This window comes from Pyxicephalus adspersus, chromosome 11 (assembly GCF_032062135.1).
Source record: "Pyxicephalus adspersus chromosome 11, UCB_Pads_2.0, whole genome shotgun sequence".
In the NCBI taxonomy this organism is placed as follows: domain Eukaryota; kingdom Metazoa; phylum Chordata; class Amphibia; order Anura; family Pyxicephalidae; genus Pyxicephalus; species Pyxicephalus adspersus.
In genome coordinates, this window is record NC_092868.1 from 9,622,375 (window position 1) to 9,640,539 (window position 18,165).

The window sequence follows — 18,165 nt, forward strand, 5'->3', positions numbered from 1 at the left end:
TTGAGCAATTTGTGACTATCAGATGCGTTTAAGTGACACCAATGATCTTTTTGGCTATCTGTAAGTTTGACATTGTTCCTAATGGCCACCAATGTAGGAGGCATTCATCTCACTGTCCACCACACTAATGTACTGTAAGCTGTGTATATAGTAAATATAGAAGGGGTACCTGAAAAGTTCTTTCAAGGGTTTTTTCTCAGGGTAAAAGGTTTAGGAAAGCTGTTGTACATGATCATGTCTCCATAGCTGGTGACACCAGGCATTTCGAGCTATGGATAGGAATATGACCCCGTCCCCTGAGCAATGCTTGGTTCTAGAAGCCAATCGATGAGCCCAAGAGTTGTCCCACGACCTGGACAATGACGTCACGGATTCAAAAACCAAAAGTAAAATCAAGAGTGCTGTTAAGGGATTTGGGTGCTTTGCGCTTTTCCGGAGATACTTTGACCTGTATGGGAAAGGTGTCAAAGTTTTTTATCTTTAACTTTTTATGGTAAGATGTGTCAGGCGCCTCTGTCATCCAGGACGGCACAATTATTACTGTGAAATCCAAACTATACCAATGTGTATTATTAAAAATAGGCCATTTCCAATTTTGATCTGTAAATGCTGGTCAGCTGGTTGTTATCTTGAGTGATTGGCTTCAATACTAATTTATGTCACCAACATAGCAATTTGCAAAACGCAATGAACAATACATAAGTGACAGTGAAAGTGATAAAACATTCCAGTACTGCTAAGAAACCATTGTATAATGCTTCTCCCTGAAAATGTTTCTTTTAAAAGTACAACTAAAAGGCATAATGTTATAAAAGTAAAAAATAAAAGTCTGGGTACTCTTCTTAAATGTGATCAGCAGGCTTTTTCTTATTAGTTATATATACCCTGCACACCATTACCCTGAGATGTGCAAGCTGTTGCATTAAACACAACTGTCAAAAAACCAAACCCAGCAGGTGGATAAAGAAGTGACTGGCTGTTGATTATCAAGCAAGGGCAGTGTTCTCTCCAGGCTCTTTTAGCTGGGCGCACCGCCCGGCACTTTTCAGTAACAGCCTGAAGAGTTGGGTCACAATACAGTGGACACTACTAGCCTATAGCTTCTTTCAACCCAGCCTAAAAAAAAAATTCTGGTAAGAATACTGAAGGGGTTTGTTAATCGGTATTCACTGTGCTAAGCATTACATCCCTGATAAGGATAGATCCCTAAGTGTTCTCCCCAGCCCCTTTTAGCTGGGTGCACCACCCACCACTTTTCAGTAACCGCCTGGAAGTTTTTGGGTGGGTACTGAAAAGTTAGGTCCCAATACAGGCACACTTGACAGTTGGGGTATAATACAAAGATGGTGGCATAATGGGACATATTAAGAGCCCACCCTCTTAATATGTCCCATTATTCCACCATCTTTGTATTATACATTAGAAGGTTGAAACAAAGTAGAAGAAGAGTTATAGTGGTTACTTGATTCCTATAGCAATGACAACTGGGAACACTAAATTTGTGATGTGCTGCCCTGAAAACTCCTTGACCAGCCCCCTACAGCTTCGTCCCACCCAGCTTAAAACAATGTGTTGGGGAGAACACTGCCCCTGCATAGATGGCCCTTGTATGAGTGACCACGCTGCTTTGAATTGTTATTATTATTATTATTTTTATTAATAATAAACAGTATTTATTTAGCGCCAACATATTACACAGCGCCGTACATTAAACAGGGGTAGCAAATGACAGATACAGACAGTGATACAGGAGGAGGAGAGGACCCTGCTTTGTTCTACATTTATGAGGAATAGATGCGCAATAAGATAACAATTCTACTTTGAAAGCTGTGTTATAACTTTTCCTGGTTTCCACAATAATTTTGATTAAATAGCGAGAGCACAGCCATTGGTTAATACAGGTGGATTACTTTCCCTTCAAATAATCCCCAACATGTCATAACTGTAAAAGAATCTGGACAGTGACTACTTTGCTTTGCTTCCTCCTTTACAGCAAATTGCTTTTTGTTGGGAGAGTCAAGTCTTAAAATAACAAAAAGCTTTGAAACTCTTCAGTTTTTCTCCAAGAACTGTTCTCGGAGAGCTGTAAAACCGTAAGAACACTGCAAACACATAAAGTGTGAAAGAGATAATACAGTGAAATCTCAAAGGAAGCCACTGTATGGAAGTGTACTTGTCAGTGAAAACTGACATTTTTTTGTAACTTGACTTGATAAAAACCAACTTGAGTTCACCAGAAAACGCTGAAGTCATGCCGCACCTTCAGTCATTTCAATACAGAGTCATAACAAAGGTGTAGTGAGAGTCAAAATGAACAGAATTCAGCTTAGATACCGATTCATGATTACAAAACACACGCAATAGAAACATTTCACAATTTCACAAAGTTCAATCTCTTAACAAAAACAACAACAACATGGGAAACATTATCAAAAGTTTGTGGACACCCGGTCATCCTTTTGAGCTTGTTGGACATCCAATTCCAAAGCCATGTTCTCCCTGGCCCTTTTAGCTGGGTGCACCACCCGGCACTTTTCAGTACCCAGCCAGCTGTTTTTGGGTAGTTACTAATGAGTTGGGTCACAATACAGAATCTGCCACCCGTCTAAAATTTCTTCCCACCCAAACAAACTTTTTGGGTTGAGCACTGCATGGGTATGATCATGAAGTTGGCTCAACATATGCCAGGCTCTGTTATCTGGGAAGGCATTCAGAGTTTGTCTGAAGGAACTTGTGCTCAAATAAGTCAAATGAACATTTGTAAGAAAAGGTAATGATGTTTAATAAGAAAACACTTGTTGTTCATCCCAAAGGAGGTCTATAGGGCCAAGTGCTCTTTACAGGGCCCGAGATGGAATGTGCACAACTGTCTTTATGGTTTCATAGTTGACATTATTTTACCTCCATACAAACTGATTTGTATGTATATATACTATCTGGGTTAATATTGCATGAATTACTTATTGTAACTCTGTCTAATAGTATTACTACAATCTTTGTATTACCCCTGAGGAAGCCGGATGGTGAAACACGTCAAATTTTGGTTTAAAAAACCTTTACCTATTTTTATTCTACTAGTAGACGAGCTTTATTTAGTATCTGGTCCCCAGAAACCCCATGAAGTAATGTAGGTTTGGGGTGAAACTAATATGTAAAATTTCCTTCATTTATATTCCCTATTGTTAGTTGAAATGTATTCAGTACTCGATGTCTAAAATCCCACAAAGCAATGTGGATGGGACAAAACTTATATGTAATTTTCTCCCTGTTGATGTAAGTTTCTTACAGCAAGTATTTTGTGTGCCAAAAAAGCACTTTCTCTTTTTCTTTGCTTTGATTTATCCAAAGAGGTTTTGCATCTCTAAATCGGAAATTTTAATATTTTGGGCACAACACACCAACCGATAGTTTCTTTAAATGAAATTTGCTCGCTGTATGCCAGCCTCTGTTATTTGGGCCCAAGGTTGAAAGTTTTTGTATCCAGTAGCCATCATTGGAAATGTCTGATCCCAATAACTGAAGGGGTGTCCACATACTTTTTGGACACATATTGACATGGCTCTTCAATCTGAAGCATGCCATAAAAAACAAAGCCAAGTCAACCATTTTCACCAAAGGTAGTGAAAGCAAATTCCACATCGATTGCTTTTTGCTTATTTCTTGAAATAAGAACAGCTCATGCCCATTTATAAAAATGACTGAGAACCGTACGTGTAGCCCTAAAACTAATTAGATTAAACTGGAAAACAGTAGAGGAATAAAAGCATTGGGTTTACTGGTTTGCTCAAAGTACAGTTTCTTTTATTTGGATAAAGGTATTGCAGTGTTCTCCACAGCCCCTTTTAGCTGGGTGCAGCACCCAGCACTTTTCAGTAATCACCCAGCTGTTTTTGGGTGGTCACTTAGAGTTTGGTCACAATACAGGGACTGCCACCCAGCTTAAAAACATTTTTGGGTTAAACACTGTACTGATGGAGCAAAACCCTATCTTGAATCACAAAACTCTTATACCAATCACCTTCATATAATATACCATCAAATAATGAAGTCATCCCTTACCTGTGCCAGGTCTTCCCATGATGATCTCCTTTTTAGGTGCAGGATGGCTGCTGTAGTCATGAGGAACGATCACTGGAAGCAGGGCAGCAGGGGATGGATGGAACGCCACAGGCTGGAATGGTGACGACACACTGAACACAGTCGGAGGAAGATCTGTAGAACCTGAAGAAGTGCAGACAGCCGATTCCCCGGTGCTTGTTGGCCCAGATGGTAATGATCGTGCCACATTCTGTATCTGGGTTGCATTGATGGGTACAGGTATTTGCAACTGTGTTTTAGAAGGATGTTCCTTGGAACAGACTTTAACCATACGCCGAGGACTTCCCGCTCCGACTCCTGCTGCACCAATACCACGCGATCCTACATCCGTTGGCTTTTCTACAAACTTTGATGGAAGGGGGACATCTGGGTTCCTCACAATAACAGGGGAGTCTCTTTGTACGGCAGGAACTCTACGGACTGAGGGGCTTGGGTCTGAGGTCAGGCCAGCTGGTGGGGACAGGAGGAGGGATGGAGAAGCCTGTTGGGATCGGGAGAATATGGTGGCAGGGGACACTGATCTAAATCCGGCAGGAGTTGATGGTGTTGGTGTATGGGAGACAGAATCTACTCCTGAGTCCAAGCTATCGCTCTTCTGGAAGTCTGCAGCAGAGCTGGCACTGCCATGATGAGAATCTGGTTTTCTCTTGCTTGGGCTCATGGGCACTGTAAAGGTAAGGTTGGTCTGGAATGAGGGCATGATGCCCGCTGGCTGTCTCTCTCGGTGGTGAGAATGATGCAACATCTCAGGGGTTAACACCGCTTGTCCCTTGGGGGTACTTGCGCTTACATGTCTACTACGTGCACGCTGAATGACTGGGGAAGCATTGATGGGGCTGAAGTTAGCTGGCCTAAAGCCAAACAGTGGGGAAGGTGAGGGGGACGGGGTTGGGGAAAATGGAGACTGGTTTGAAACAGGGGAAAATGACGGGGTTCCAGAGCGAGAGCTGCCCAATGATACCAACATATTGGCAGCTTCACACTCATCAAAGTCAAAGCGTGAAAGGTCTGTGGGGGCCACAAGACGTGGGCGGGAGTCTGTGCGTATGCTGCTAACTTCACTGTCCCGAGATGTATCATCCCATTCAAACTCTGCACTTCCTTCTCGACCACCCCGACCTTCAGACATGCTCTCCATCTCCTTGGTTCTCATTGACAAGTGTCTGGAACAGTAGCCTCTTCTCTGAGATTCTTTCATGCAACCATCCCTAGAGCACAGTCTTCTCCACTGCTTACCGTTAAATTTCTTACGTATCCCATTAGGGGTGCAAACTACATCTCCCTTTTTATACTTCTGTTGGGCTGCTGTCAGTGGTGTTCGAGAACGGGACCCTGGAGTACTGCATTTATCCAAAGAGACACTGCTACAGCTGCTCCGACTTCCGGCATCTGGACTAAGTAAGGGTGATGGCTGTTCCGGCAATCGCCCCATTATCATTCCATAGGCAGGAGATTTTGGAGGTGAAAGAATACAGTGTTGCACTGATGCCAATTTCTCTTCACTCACTGGCATGCTAAAACTAATCTTTGAGACCTCTGCATCCTCAAGATGTTTTGGTTCTGAACCACGTGGAGATGGTGGCATCTCAGTCATGCCACCTGATTGCTGATCTGATGTATGGGTTGGGGGAAATCTGCTAATTGGCTGCTGTGGCTTTTCCTCTGCTGCTCGTGGAACTACCAGAACTGGTTCTTTACACCAAGGGAAACGAACAAGTCGAATGCTGTTGTGAGGGACCCAGCCATATTCACGTTCCCTTCGCCCTGGGCTCTGTTGAAAGCAAACCTTGTAGGAAAGGGGATTCTGAACTATTTCTACTACAGTTCCCTCTCGGAAAGTTGTATTGTCAGGTCCCACACAGGCGCACACTGCTGAACCCACATGTACTTCACCTGGTGTTGGGATCTGGTCTAGAAGAACCGGTTCCTGCATGATGTCCAGGAATGTAATTGTCTGTGCTCCAGGAAACTGCACTCCAAGTTCATGGTTCCGACGGACTTGTTTTACTTGGCAAAGGTAGAAGACATCCTCCTTACGAGCCAGAACTTTTTGAGGCTGCAGATGACCTCTAATGTCAATCTCAGGCCAGGTCACTGTTGGTGGCTCCAGCTCAGTTTGGACTTTTTCTGACTCTTCTTCCAAGTCTGCAGAATGCTCACTGGCTGTATCTGTAGAGGAGGATCGCACTGAAGGGATATCTTCTGCTTGAATAGCAGGAGCTACAGACTGCTCTGGAATACGTTCCTGCGGTGCAGAGGTACCATCACTGCTGCTAGAAGAATCTTCTTGTACCTCTTGTGAGCCTTGGCCTTCCACATATTTTCTTTTGGGAGCTTTGGACTTAAAGGTAGCAGTCTTCCTACTTGAAGGCATTTCCCAGCGGGTTGTGTCATATACTACTTTACTCATCACTTGGTCATTGTTGGAAGTATCAATACATATCTGAGGTCTCTCTTCTTGTGTTTCAGCCTCTGTCATTTGCTGTGGATTACGTCCTGGCAAGTCTTGTTCCTGTACTCGGGAGCCTGCCATCTCTGCAGTTGCAGGTTCAACTTTTACCTGCATCCTTCTTGCCCCTACATACGCCAGGTGATGCCCTGAACCTTCGTCTGCTTCTTCAGATGTCTCTTCTTCTGCGGCTTCCTCCTCCTCCTGTTCTTCTTCCTCCTGTCTCCCTTCCTCCACTTTTCTCTTCTGTTTCTTACTGCGGGTGGAGCTTGATGCTTTGCTGTTCCCTGGGCCTGTAGATTTCTTTACTGGTTTCATCTTCTGGCTTTCACTCTTAGAAGGACGGCACCTGTTTCAAAGGTGAGATTTAAAGAAAAAGACAAGATCACAAAACGGCCACATCAAACTAATAACAGCAGAGAAGTTAGCGAAAGATTTGACTGAAAAGTTGTGAGTGTGTGGGGGGGGGATGGGGGGTGAGTACCTACATAACTAATTGCTTTTTCCATGCTCCTGTGATTTGAAGGAAAGCTATCTCATATATTCATTAGAATACTGACCTCTTGCCAAAAGACTTGCATTGCTTTTGTATTAACAACACTGCATGTCAGTGTCTGACAACGGTCACGCCCTACCTGCTTTAAAGCATACCTGTTGTGATCAACGTTCCGGCAAAGCCACCGATAGCTCAGCCCTGCACAAACATTAGCACCTTTGGCTAAGACCGCATAACTAACGCTGGTCATGTGACCAGCTGCAGCAGAGAGCCCGGAGTCTTTTTTTTCTGCAAAGGTATATCAGAGCTGCAACTATCCATTATATATGCAATGGAGAACTCTTCAGCCTTCATTTACAATACAGGTCCACCTAATCCAGTACACTGGCAGCTCAGTGGCTACCATTATTGCCTTACAAGACCTTTCTTCTTTCCAAGGATTCTGTGTTCTGTGCCAACCTTAACATTTGCTGTTATTAAAAGGGACGGGCTTACAGATTGGTGCTGATTTTCTACCCTGCGCTTCTTCGCCTTGGCTACATCGGACAGCGGCCATCGCCTGCTTCTGAGCAGCAAAACTATCCCTGTGGTTTGTGAATGTATGAATGCGGCAGGGACAATAGACTGTAAGCTCCTTCGAGGGCAGGGACTGACGTAGATGGGTTCAATGTACTATATAATAAACGTCAGCACTAAATGAGTAATACATATGAACAATATCATACGTGCTGTTTATAGCAACGTGACATTAAACGGGATTCCCCTTTAACAAGGTGTAATAGGTTCCTTCATCTGCACCCACTATAAATAGATACCCAGACATTTACACCCGCCAATGAGAAGGAAGACGTGGTGTGAGGACATGAGCAGGCATGTTAGCACACAGAGATAGGTTCCCCTCCCCCAGATTCTCATACATGCCAAGCAAGGTGGAAACACACAATGCAAGCGCTAGCAGTCAGCGGCATTGCAATAGTTAAACGCTGGCTTGTTATGAGAACAGCACAGCACGTATGACAGAGTGCATGTGTTATCAGTAACATGACGACATGCTCTGCAAAATCATATGCATGGAACATGCCCCGACACATACCCCCAACACGCTCGCACACATGTATTTCATGCACGGACATATATACCTGCCTACGGGTAACAAGGTGGACAATGAAAGATGGCCACCTTGGTTCCTGCGATGGTGGCGACACTTGCTAAAAATGGCTTATTAAGATTGTAAAGACGACTGACTGGCAGCTGTGCGTCTCTATAGCTTGGTGCTTCAAATAAAGACGGGGACTATATTACCGGGATCTACTACCCCCCTGCTGCCTTTCACTTCCCGTCTGTGGGCAAAACATACCTGCGAGATGACCGATGTTGGCAAAAGAGCAGGCACTAGAAATAAAAAATGGCGGTGAGGTGGAATGCAGTTACTGATACTGCGTATTAAAAAGCGCATCTGTCACATGTGCAGCATGTGATCGCAGGGTTGTAGTGCATAGTGAAAATGACCTTTTTCTTTTCTTAATTTGGTGTTAAAACTGCGGAGTAATCAGCTGTGAAAAGTCTATTTGCCTTTTATTTAAAGCTCTGTATGTGCAGCAGAGGACGGCATGGAGTCAGATGATTGACTATTCCATACAATTATTAATAATGGCTGAGCACTGTGTATGTTTCATATTACATTGCCATAATAATCCGATGGTGGGCAGACTTGGCAGAGGCATGCAACGTTAATAACCAAACTGCTGCACGTGTCAGCACTCTTATTGGGACATAGGAAAACTTAATTTTCTTTAGCTGTGGAACTACAAGTCTCTGTATGCCCATAGGGCTGGGACTTGTACCTGGGCACATATATACCCAGCAACTAAAGCCTATCCTCTATTTAATTACCAATGCTTTTGATTTTTACTTTTGCACATTACAGCAGCAAGGATACTTCTGCATGTTTGGTATCTTTATGGTAAAAGATTTCTTATGACTTTTGTTGCTTTAGAATACTGACCTTCTGCCAAAAGACATGCATTGCTTTTGTATTAACAACACTGCATGCCAGTGTCTGACAACGGTCACGCACTACCTGCTTTAAAGCATACCTGTTGTGATCAACGTTCCGGCAAAGCAACCAATAGCTCAGCTCTGCACAAACATTAGCACCTTTGGCTAAGACCGCATAACCAACTCTGAATCCAAGAGTGCCAAATTGATGGTTGGAGAGTCAGCATAAGTCTGTCAATAAATCTGCAGGCAAATATAAAATCTACAAATGGATGCAGCAGCTTTGTATCTATGGTTCAGGGGCCTGCCTTGGCATCAGGTGCTTGTAGTTTCTGTAAAACAGAGCTCAGGGAGTGGGAGGGAGAAGTAGCACAAAGAGCCAATCAGCTGTGCTGTAGTGAAAGAGGTTTGCTGAAAGGAGAGATCCGATGCACAGATATATCAGTAATACATTTATAAAACTGTACATGTTCATTAAAGTGAAACAAAATCAGAGTGGGGGATAAAGGAGACTTTAGTAGGTGTGGTGTCTGTACTTAGGCCGCACTTATATTTTAGTGAAGAAGAGGACCGGACTGGGTGGGAAAGATAAATTGGGCTGGTGGTGTTGTGTGGTTATTTTCTACAATGCAGACTTCAACCACAGCAGAACCCATAAACAGTGACACATGCTGGACATGATACAGCCATTACCTTTTAGCACAACCTTCCTGATTTGGTCATGTGACCAAATGCCAAGTCACAATAGACACTGATGCTGGAAGGTATGAAAAGTCGTGTCACTATTATTGACGTCCTTTGGGAACCCTGGGTGTGCCAGCTGTCTGTTGCCTGCGTTTGCCTTCCAAGCCAAAGGTTCCCAGCCCTTTACTGACTTTATTTACCCCTCAGCCCCAAAATTGTGGTTTTACAGGAGACATTTCGGTTCAGAACCCTCACAATTGCTTTCTCAGCCCTACCATGAAGCTTTGGGGTTACCAGGAATACTTTGGCCTTACCATCCACTTCTGGAACCCAGTGGTGTAACATGGTGATAGTCTGGTATAAAAAACATTCAGCAATGGCTTCCAATTGCAAATGAAGAACGCAAGGCACTAGTAGCTGTTCATCTCCCCATCAACACTAATAAAAGTGTTGGCACAAATAAACCAAACACCCCTAAAGTGGATTTGTGCATTGTATACCAGGACAGATACCTTCACAGCAAGCAAAGTAGGCACCAATGTATATGCAGATGGATTTGCTTTGTGCAATGAATCATGATGGCGGAATAAATTACCAGTGGAGTGGATTTACGAAGGTCACTTGTCAGAATCACCGATATCTTTTCTAATCACAGCCAGGCTGTGCTTTGTTTGCTTAAAGAGACCCTTGTACTAAATGGATAAAGAGCGTCATACTAGACCACCTACTTACAGTATACTCACCTTCCCACACATATATGTATAGCACAAATATGTTGCTAAGGGTTTCGGGTTCGTACCGGAAGTTATCAGAATGTAAATTCGGGTCAAAGGGAGCCTTCGGAGCAAAGTACATTAAACCCCCTTACACTCAACAGATGCCGAAACAATCAATATTCATCATTTTGGGTGACAGTAGAAAAGATTGTTGTGCAGACTACTGACAAATGTCCTGTTTTATAAAGTGCGGAGGAGAAAGGACAGGTGGAAAGTATCCGCTGCTCGGACTACAATAGCTCTCTAAAGCAGTATTCCCAAAATTTTTGAAGTGGATTGTGACCCTACTTTTCAAAGGCTCCGGGGAGAACACTGCTATAGGATCATTTATTGATCCAGTCCAGGAGATCACTAAATGACATCACGGGACACCTGTACTAATGATAGATTTTTGCACCAGACTATTATAAACTTTCATTTTGGGTGGCTAAAATCTAGCACCTGTTTAGACTTACCTACTGACTCTCCTTCCTGGTCTCCTTGCTGCAGGAAACCCCCCCTTAATTAAGCTTCGGTATAAGATAGTTTATAAACCTACCCATGGTAGAGATCACATGCTCCCCCCATGTTAAGAAGCCATTTTTGCAGTTAGAATAGAGGTGGTAAAGCGGTAGGTATAGGGTGCATATTCCTTGCTGGGATGGTGTGCCAATTGTGCAAAAATGTGTTGTATTTCCCAAAATGGGCAGAGTTCTCCTAATACCATCATCCCAAATCAGTGACGGCCCGGGCATTGAATCCGAGGTGATCACAAGCTCCCTCATACCCGGCACCATTAGGTATTAGCAGCAAAACCCGTTAGTTAGCTAATCCAATATTGCAGTTGGGCAGCAATTGACAACTTGTGGGCATAACCCCCTGGCAGTCATGCAGCTTATACATTCCCCCTCTGCACACAAATACACCACTACATTGTCTGCATCTGCGTGGCAGTCCTCCCCTTAGCTGTAAGTTGAATGTCTCAGTGTTGAAGTGTTTAATTCCTTATACCTATTAACATTTAAGCAATGGACGCCCACAGACATATGCACTGAGTAAATAATCTCTGGAGAGGACATGCTAGGACACATAGGGGACATGTTGAGACATCTCCTCTTAGAAATATGCAAATAAGGACCCGCACACCCACATACACACCGCAGCAGAGAGAAAAATATCCGCAAACACAACACACGCACTGAAAGCAAAAGCCACCTTTCTGGTTGTTTTGTATCAACTGGAGCAAGTCCTAAATGTTGCTGCAAATAGCAATCAGGTTCCATGTTTTGCTCCGCAGTAAATGCTAACATTTGATGTGTGGCTGTGGGCACCAACCCTCTTTTCACCCACACCAGAACATAATATTGGATTTTTATTTGATAAGAAACAGTTATTTTTCCAAAAACATGTAATTCAGTTAATTAGCTTCCCCCCAAAATTGACCAGAGACTGTGATAATGACATGACTATGGTAGGGACATTAGATTGTGAGCTCCTTTGAGGGACAGCTAGTGACATGACTATGGACTTTGTACAGCACTGTGTAATATATGGGCGCTATATAAATATTGTGTAATAATTGGTAATATATTAATTGGTTTCCGCAAGAATCTAGGGGCGACAATACACATGGCCATTTTTTTTCAATCAGATAAAACCATACCTTGCATACATTGCTGGCTAGTGGGAAGAATGTCACCCTTACAGATAGACAGAGTGTAGAGGGCCACAAACTGCTCATTGCTAAAGAAACCTCCCAGCAACTTCTGGAGGAGCCCTGGGGTACCCATAACCCTGATTGAGAAACACTGCTATAATATTTATTTTGCTAGAAAAGTGTTGTCACCTTATACAGGAAATGATCCTTACTGCAGGATCACCAATGAATTATTATCTTGCATTTATATAGCACCGACATATTACATAGCGCTGTACAAAGTCCATGGTCATGTCACTAGTTGTCCCTCAAAGGAGCTGACAATCTAATGTCCCTACCATAGTCATAGGTCTTATATACAGTCTAAGGTTAATTTAGGAGGGGAAGCCAATTAATCTAACTGCATGTTTTGGGGTTTTGGGAGGAAACCAGAGTACCCGGAGGAAACCCATGCAAACACGGGGAGAACCTGCAAACTCCATGCAGATCCTGGCGGAGATTCAAACCTGAGACCCAGCGCTCTAAAGGCCAGAGTGCTAACTTCTGAGCCACCGTGCCGCCCATGTGATATAATAACGAAAGCCTCGTCTAGTGTCTACAAATGAAAAGGCCCTAAACTTCCTTTTTTACAGTTTTTCTTTCACTTTCAGATTCCCTCCTTGTGAATGGAGAGTGAAAGAAGAAGACGACTTAAAGCAGACGAATAAACCTAATTCTTCTCGATTTCGCCTTTCTGTTTGTGAGCATGTTCCTTCCATTGAAGCCCATCTGACTGTCCTGTCCCCCTTGTGCAGCTTTTACCTCCTCCGCTCTTAGCTCTGCTGTACAGACTGTACAGGGACTGCAGGAGGCTGATTCAGAGTCAACTTAAGGTACTTGGAACAATATATAATGATGCAAGGTTACAGAGCTCAATTCATTTGTATCTTTTATACCTGCCAGGAGTTCAGCTAGGGTTTGCACAAGTGGCTCACCTGACCTCATGCAGACCATTTTGCACTCGATAGATCTGATTGATTTTTAGATTGAGCAGAAGTCCCAACACATTGCCAAGTCCCTGCACTTTTCTCAGATAGAAGGCGATCAGAATTCCATCCAGACTGAATCATTTATACACATGACCTGTCTTGTGTAAGTTAGATGGACGTTGTCCAGCATGTCTGATCTATTTACATCAGAAGCACAAAAATTACTTCCACTTCATTAACTTCTGATTTCTAATCAAATCCAATCGCATTAATTGAATCAGAAGTGACCATTGGCCTGTGTGTGCTGGATTATAGAGCACACCATTTCACAGCTCCACAGTGCACACAACAAACCTCAGAGGATGTTTAGGTCCCCCTTAAAGGAAACTTTTACTGAGTCAAGTAGGTAGACTGCAACTGTAAAGCTCCCTGGTTGGAGTGTTTTCAGAGTCATTGACCAATATGTAGCATGCAGCAAGTGAGGCACAGTGTGCAAAAGAAAAGGGAATCCTGGGCAAAATGCAAACAGGCCATGAATAATGTAATGAAGAAACTGGAACAGCACGGCAGCCAACCAATTAGAGATCAACAATGGCAACCTGCATGTTTATTTATGCTTTGGTTTCCCTAAAGAGGATCCATGATTAAATCATGGCTATCCCTTTTACTGAATGATAAAATTAGTTTTTTAATTACTTTTTGGGGGGTTCCCTTGCCTTCCTGAATGGGAAACCCACAGCCTCCTGGGATACATATACGTCTCGTACCCCAGGAGGCCGTGGGCTGCTCCTTCCAAACATTATTATTATTATTATTACACAATATTTACATAGCGCCAACATATTACACAGCGCTGTACAAGTCAAGTCACTAGCTGTCCCTCAAAGGGGCTAACAATCTAATGTCCCTACCTCAGTCATATGTCTTTACCACAATTTTGGGGGGGAGCCAATTAACCTAACTGCATGTTTTTGGAATGTGGGAGGAAACTGGAGTACCCAGAGGAAACCCACGCAAACACAGGGAGAATCTACAAACTCCATGCAGATAGTGGCCTGGCTGAGATTCGAAACTGGTACCCAGCACTGCAAAGACCAGAGTGCTAACCACTGAGCCACCCTGCTGCCTAAAGCCGCACACACACATGCAATTATAGTCGTTGGAAAGGATCTTTTACAATCCTTTCTAACGACTAATATTGTACGATGCATGAACGAGTGCTGTACATACAGCGCCATTCTGCTCTATGCAGAAGGGAGGGGGAGAGCGACGGAGCGGCACCCCGCTGCACACTCCCCCCTTCACTTGCATTACGATCGTTCGTCGTTCATCATCTGTGGATCCGCCATGACAGTCATTTGGACGACGAACGACGCGCGCTGTACACAATTCAGATTTTAGTCTGATATCAGTCCTGAGTCGAATATCGGGCAAGAACTATTGGAAGAGTGTATGTAGCTTAAGGCATATGCTTGAGATCGAGCACGCCCTATCAAAGCCCTCAATCCCACACATGTGCAGTGATATTTACATTTCTTTATATTTGGAGGAGGACGCCTATGCAGTGCAAGTTCAGGTGACAAAGAATAACCTATTAGAAAGAAGAAGGCGATGCTGGAAAAAAGAGGGAAAGGGAGACAGCACGGGACTCGCTGGGCTTGGTTTGTGGATTAATCGAGGGTTTTTATAGGTAAATGTATACTCGGGAGCTGGGAGTCAATAGGCTTGATTTATTAAAGCTGGAGAGAACACATTTTCATCAGTGAAGCTGGGTGATCCAGCAAACCTGGAATGGATCTGGTCCTGGATTCAAAACATTTGCTAGCAAATTACTTTTAATAAATCCATTCCAGGTTTGCTGGATCACCCAGCTTCACTGGTGTAAGTGTATCCCCTCCAGCCTTGAAGAGCATAATTAAATCAGATCCAATGTGTGTTTTCAACATGAGGTCAGGCAAGTTAAAGAGTTAAACAGTCAGATCACAATGCTGATTTAAATTAAAAGAAAGGGTAGATACAGAGAGGGCTTTTTAAGGATTGTGATTTAGGTAACGTTTATGTTTTACTAAAGAATATATATCAAGAAATGCATACATAAGCTTTTAACATTCTCAAGAACAATAACAGTTGTAACATGGATGACGATAATTCAATTATTTTGGTCTAATAATTCGTGATCAAAAAGAGTATCATAGGCTCCAAACCCAACGCGTTTCACCTATAGGCTTCCTCAGGGGTTGGCTTGGAGACACTAAATAAATTGATCCTGTTGAGATAGTGGTGTGTAGAAAATACAGGTGTGCTCCTTTTTATTTCTATTTAAATATCCAGCAAATATTATGGACATTAAGTTAGGATTGATAATTCCCACTCATCTTTGTGGAGAGAAGAAACGCCTTCTGTTGTTCATTTGTTTCTGTCTGCTAAGCAGCTGTCAAAGAGTCAAATCACAATGCTGCTCAGATTCTCAACTGCGAATGGAAACTTTTACATTAAATGCATTTCAGATTTTATCTTCAAGCATCACAATGATGAGCTACAATCATCTGAAGCATTTGCATGACGGTGACTACTTTCCTTGCTCTCCCCCTTACCCTCTTCTTATTGCTACGATACAGGTGCTCTTTTAATGGTGGACGCACTCAACTTCAGACAAGTACACAGAGAAATCATATTGCAAGGAGCAGACCGAGGCGCCCAGACAATCTCCCACAATTACACCTACGCTTCTGTACTCACACGTTCCCACCCCCTCAAGCGACTGCACAATCTCACTGTTAGTGACTACTGCGGCTTACAATTTGCAGCAAAACCATCGATTCCAACTCAATTCAGCTGGATCACTAACCGTCCTTAGGTAGGCCAATGCCCATAGGATGTCCTCAGGGCAATAGGGGATTTCTATCTCTTGTCAGATTTAATAATGGAATTAAAAGGGCACTAGAAACAGCAACACTTGAGGCAGAAGTAGGAGCGGGGTGTCCCCATACTTGCCCTCTCCTCTTTATAGAACAGAATAGTGCTCATTCCTTCTACTTGTCCTGGAAATATTACCAATGATCGTTTTCAGGGATAATTTTTGCATGGCGATACATATCTTAGGGCAGACCTGCTTCAGTACCAGGGCGATTTAGCACCTTGCCAGCTGTTCGACCATTGGCACCGCAGTTCTGGTTCTTGTGGAACTTGGGTCTGCACAACTGACATTCTCTACGGGCTGCTGCTGAAAGAAGCTTCATGAAGCATCTCCCCCTGAGATCTGAGCTCCCAGGCACATGGCCAGTGTGAACACAGTCTAAGGCCATTACTTGTCTGAATGCTGCCTTCTATTAGGAAGACAATGCGGGGATGCACCAGGTATCTCAGCAGCCCCAGGGGATGCTGGGATACCCAGGGCATTCCAGCACTGTTACAAGGCTGCTGGGACCTAATGAACTGTGCATATGAATCAATATCCTGGCCAATAAAGATAGCCTAAGATCAGAACTAGGAAAAGAAAAGGAAAGAGGAGGGCGGCACCTGCAACAGAACATGGACAGGTGACCCATGGACAGGTGAGTGAATTAAAACTGTGATCAGGCAGGTAAGATTTTTTTTGAAGCAGAGACAACACCTATCCCGTCAGAAAAAAAGGAGCTGACTGCAATTTTTTTTAAAAATAGGTCAGGACTGAAAATTTGTTTAGAAATATAGTCAATGAATATTCTTCATTTTCTATGTTCTATGTCTCTAATCTATCCTTATCTGCTATGCTAGAAAAAAATGTGTCATTTATGGAGATCAATAGCTCAAGCTGAAATTTCTACACACAAAAATAAAGTGCTTGGTACCTACACTGAGAGCATTTTTTATCAGCATGGGAATAAACAGTCTTTGCTGTAAAGTTTCTTAAGAAAAACGTAATGCCTAAAGAACACTAACTGCCAAACAGGAGATCTTACAGGATGGTTGTTTTTACCTTTACAACACATAAAAGAATCTTTTTGGCCATTTTCTAATTCGGTTTATTTACCAGAGTGTCACTATGTTATAGAGCTTTAATTCTTTGCAATTCCACGGCTAAGCACAGCCAACTGCCATTCACTGCCAGCAACTGTCAGACGTCAGGTGACCTCTGATTGCCTCTGTAGTTGACAGTTTTCTGCAGCACAGGAAGTGGGATGCAATCTTCTTGTTTCTGTCACATTTGTCCAAAAGGCGAATTGCCTTCTTTTTGTAGAGATTTCCTCTAACTCTCTATTACATCTATGGGAGAGGTAATTAACAGTAAACTCCCCAATGAGAGATAAGAAAAAGTTTTGGTTTTATCTCTTCTAATCTAGACCTAAAACGATGCTTTAAAGTTGGCCTCCAGCTCTCTATTTAGTCTTGTATAGCTGTACATGCTCCTCTTCTGATTTATCACAATGTGCATTAGAAACTGCAGCAAGTCAGATACAACCCACCTCATTTCCTGCCTGGAAAAGTAGATGAGTACTTTTCCAGGCAGGAAATGCCTGGAAAACCACCACTACTTCCCACCACTACATATCTCCCATCCTATTGTGTGTGAAATTCCCCCACCTACTAGATTGTAAACTCTTCGGGGCAGGGTCCTCTCCTCCTGTATCACTGTCTGTATTAGTCTGTCATTTGCAATCCCTATTTAATGTACAGCGCTGCATAATATGTTGGCGCTATATAAATCCTGTTTATTAATAATATTAATAATGAGTAAATACTGTACACACTCATAATGCGTTAGTCCTGTACTCATCAATCCAGTCATCTGTATGAAGAAACACCGGGCTCTACACATTTAGGGATCGTTCACACAAGACAACAAGGGGGCAGAGTGATTTCAGCTGGGTTACATCTGCCCATAAAGAATACCAGGAAGGTATACAATACAAGCGGGGATTAACCACCCTGGTGTTCCAATTCTGTCCGTTTTTTTACCCAAAAAGCATTACATTGTTTTGCATGGAAAATTATTTTACATTGTAGGCTTATAATTCTTAGGCATAACCCACCGAAATATGTCCAATTTAATAAATTTATTAATAAACTTTAAATTAAAA

General features: G+C 43.0%; 1 protein-coding gene across 5 annotated transcripts in view; it reads right to left on the reverse strand.

Moving 5' to 3' along the window:
* Positions 1 to 18,165, reverse strand: part of CIC (capicua transcriptional repressor) — a 100,209-nt gene that overhangs the window by 70,285 nt on the left and 11,759 nt on the right. For all 5 annotated transcript variants that reach the window (XM_072427234.1, XM_072427236.1, XM_072427237.1 and 2 more), the window contains exon 2: positions 4,060 to 6,896. In XM_072427234.1, coding sequence (XP_072283335.1) covers positions 4,060 to 6,865 — 2,806 coding nt within the window. In that variant the 5' untranslated portion in view covers positions 6,866 to 6,896. The remainder of the gene's footprint in view (positions 1 to 4,059; positions 6,897 to 18,165) is intronic.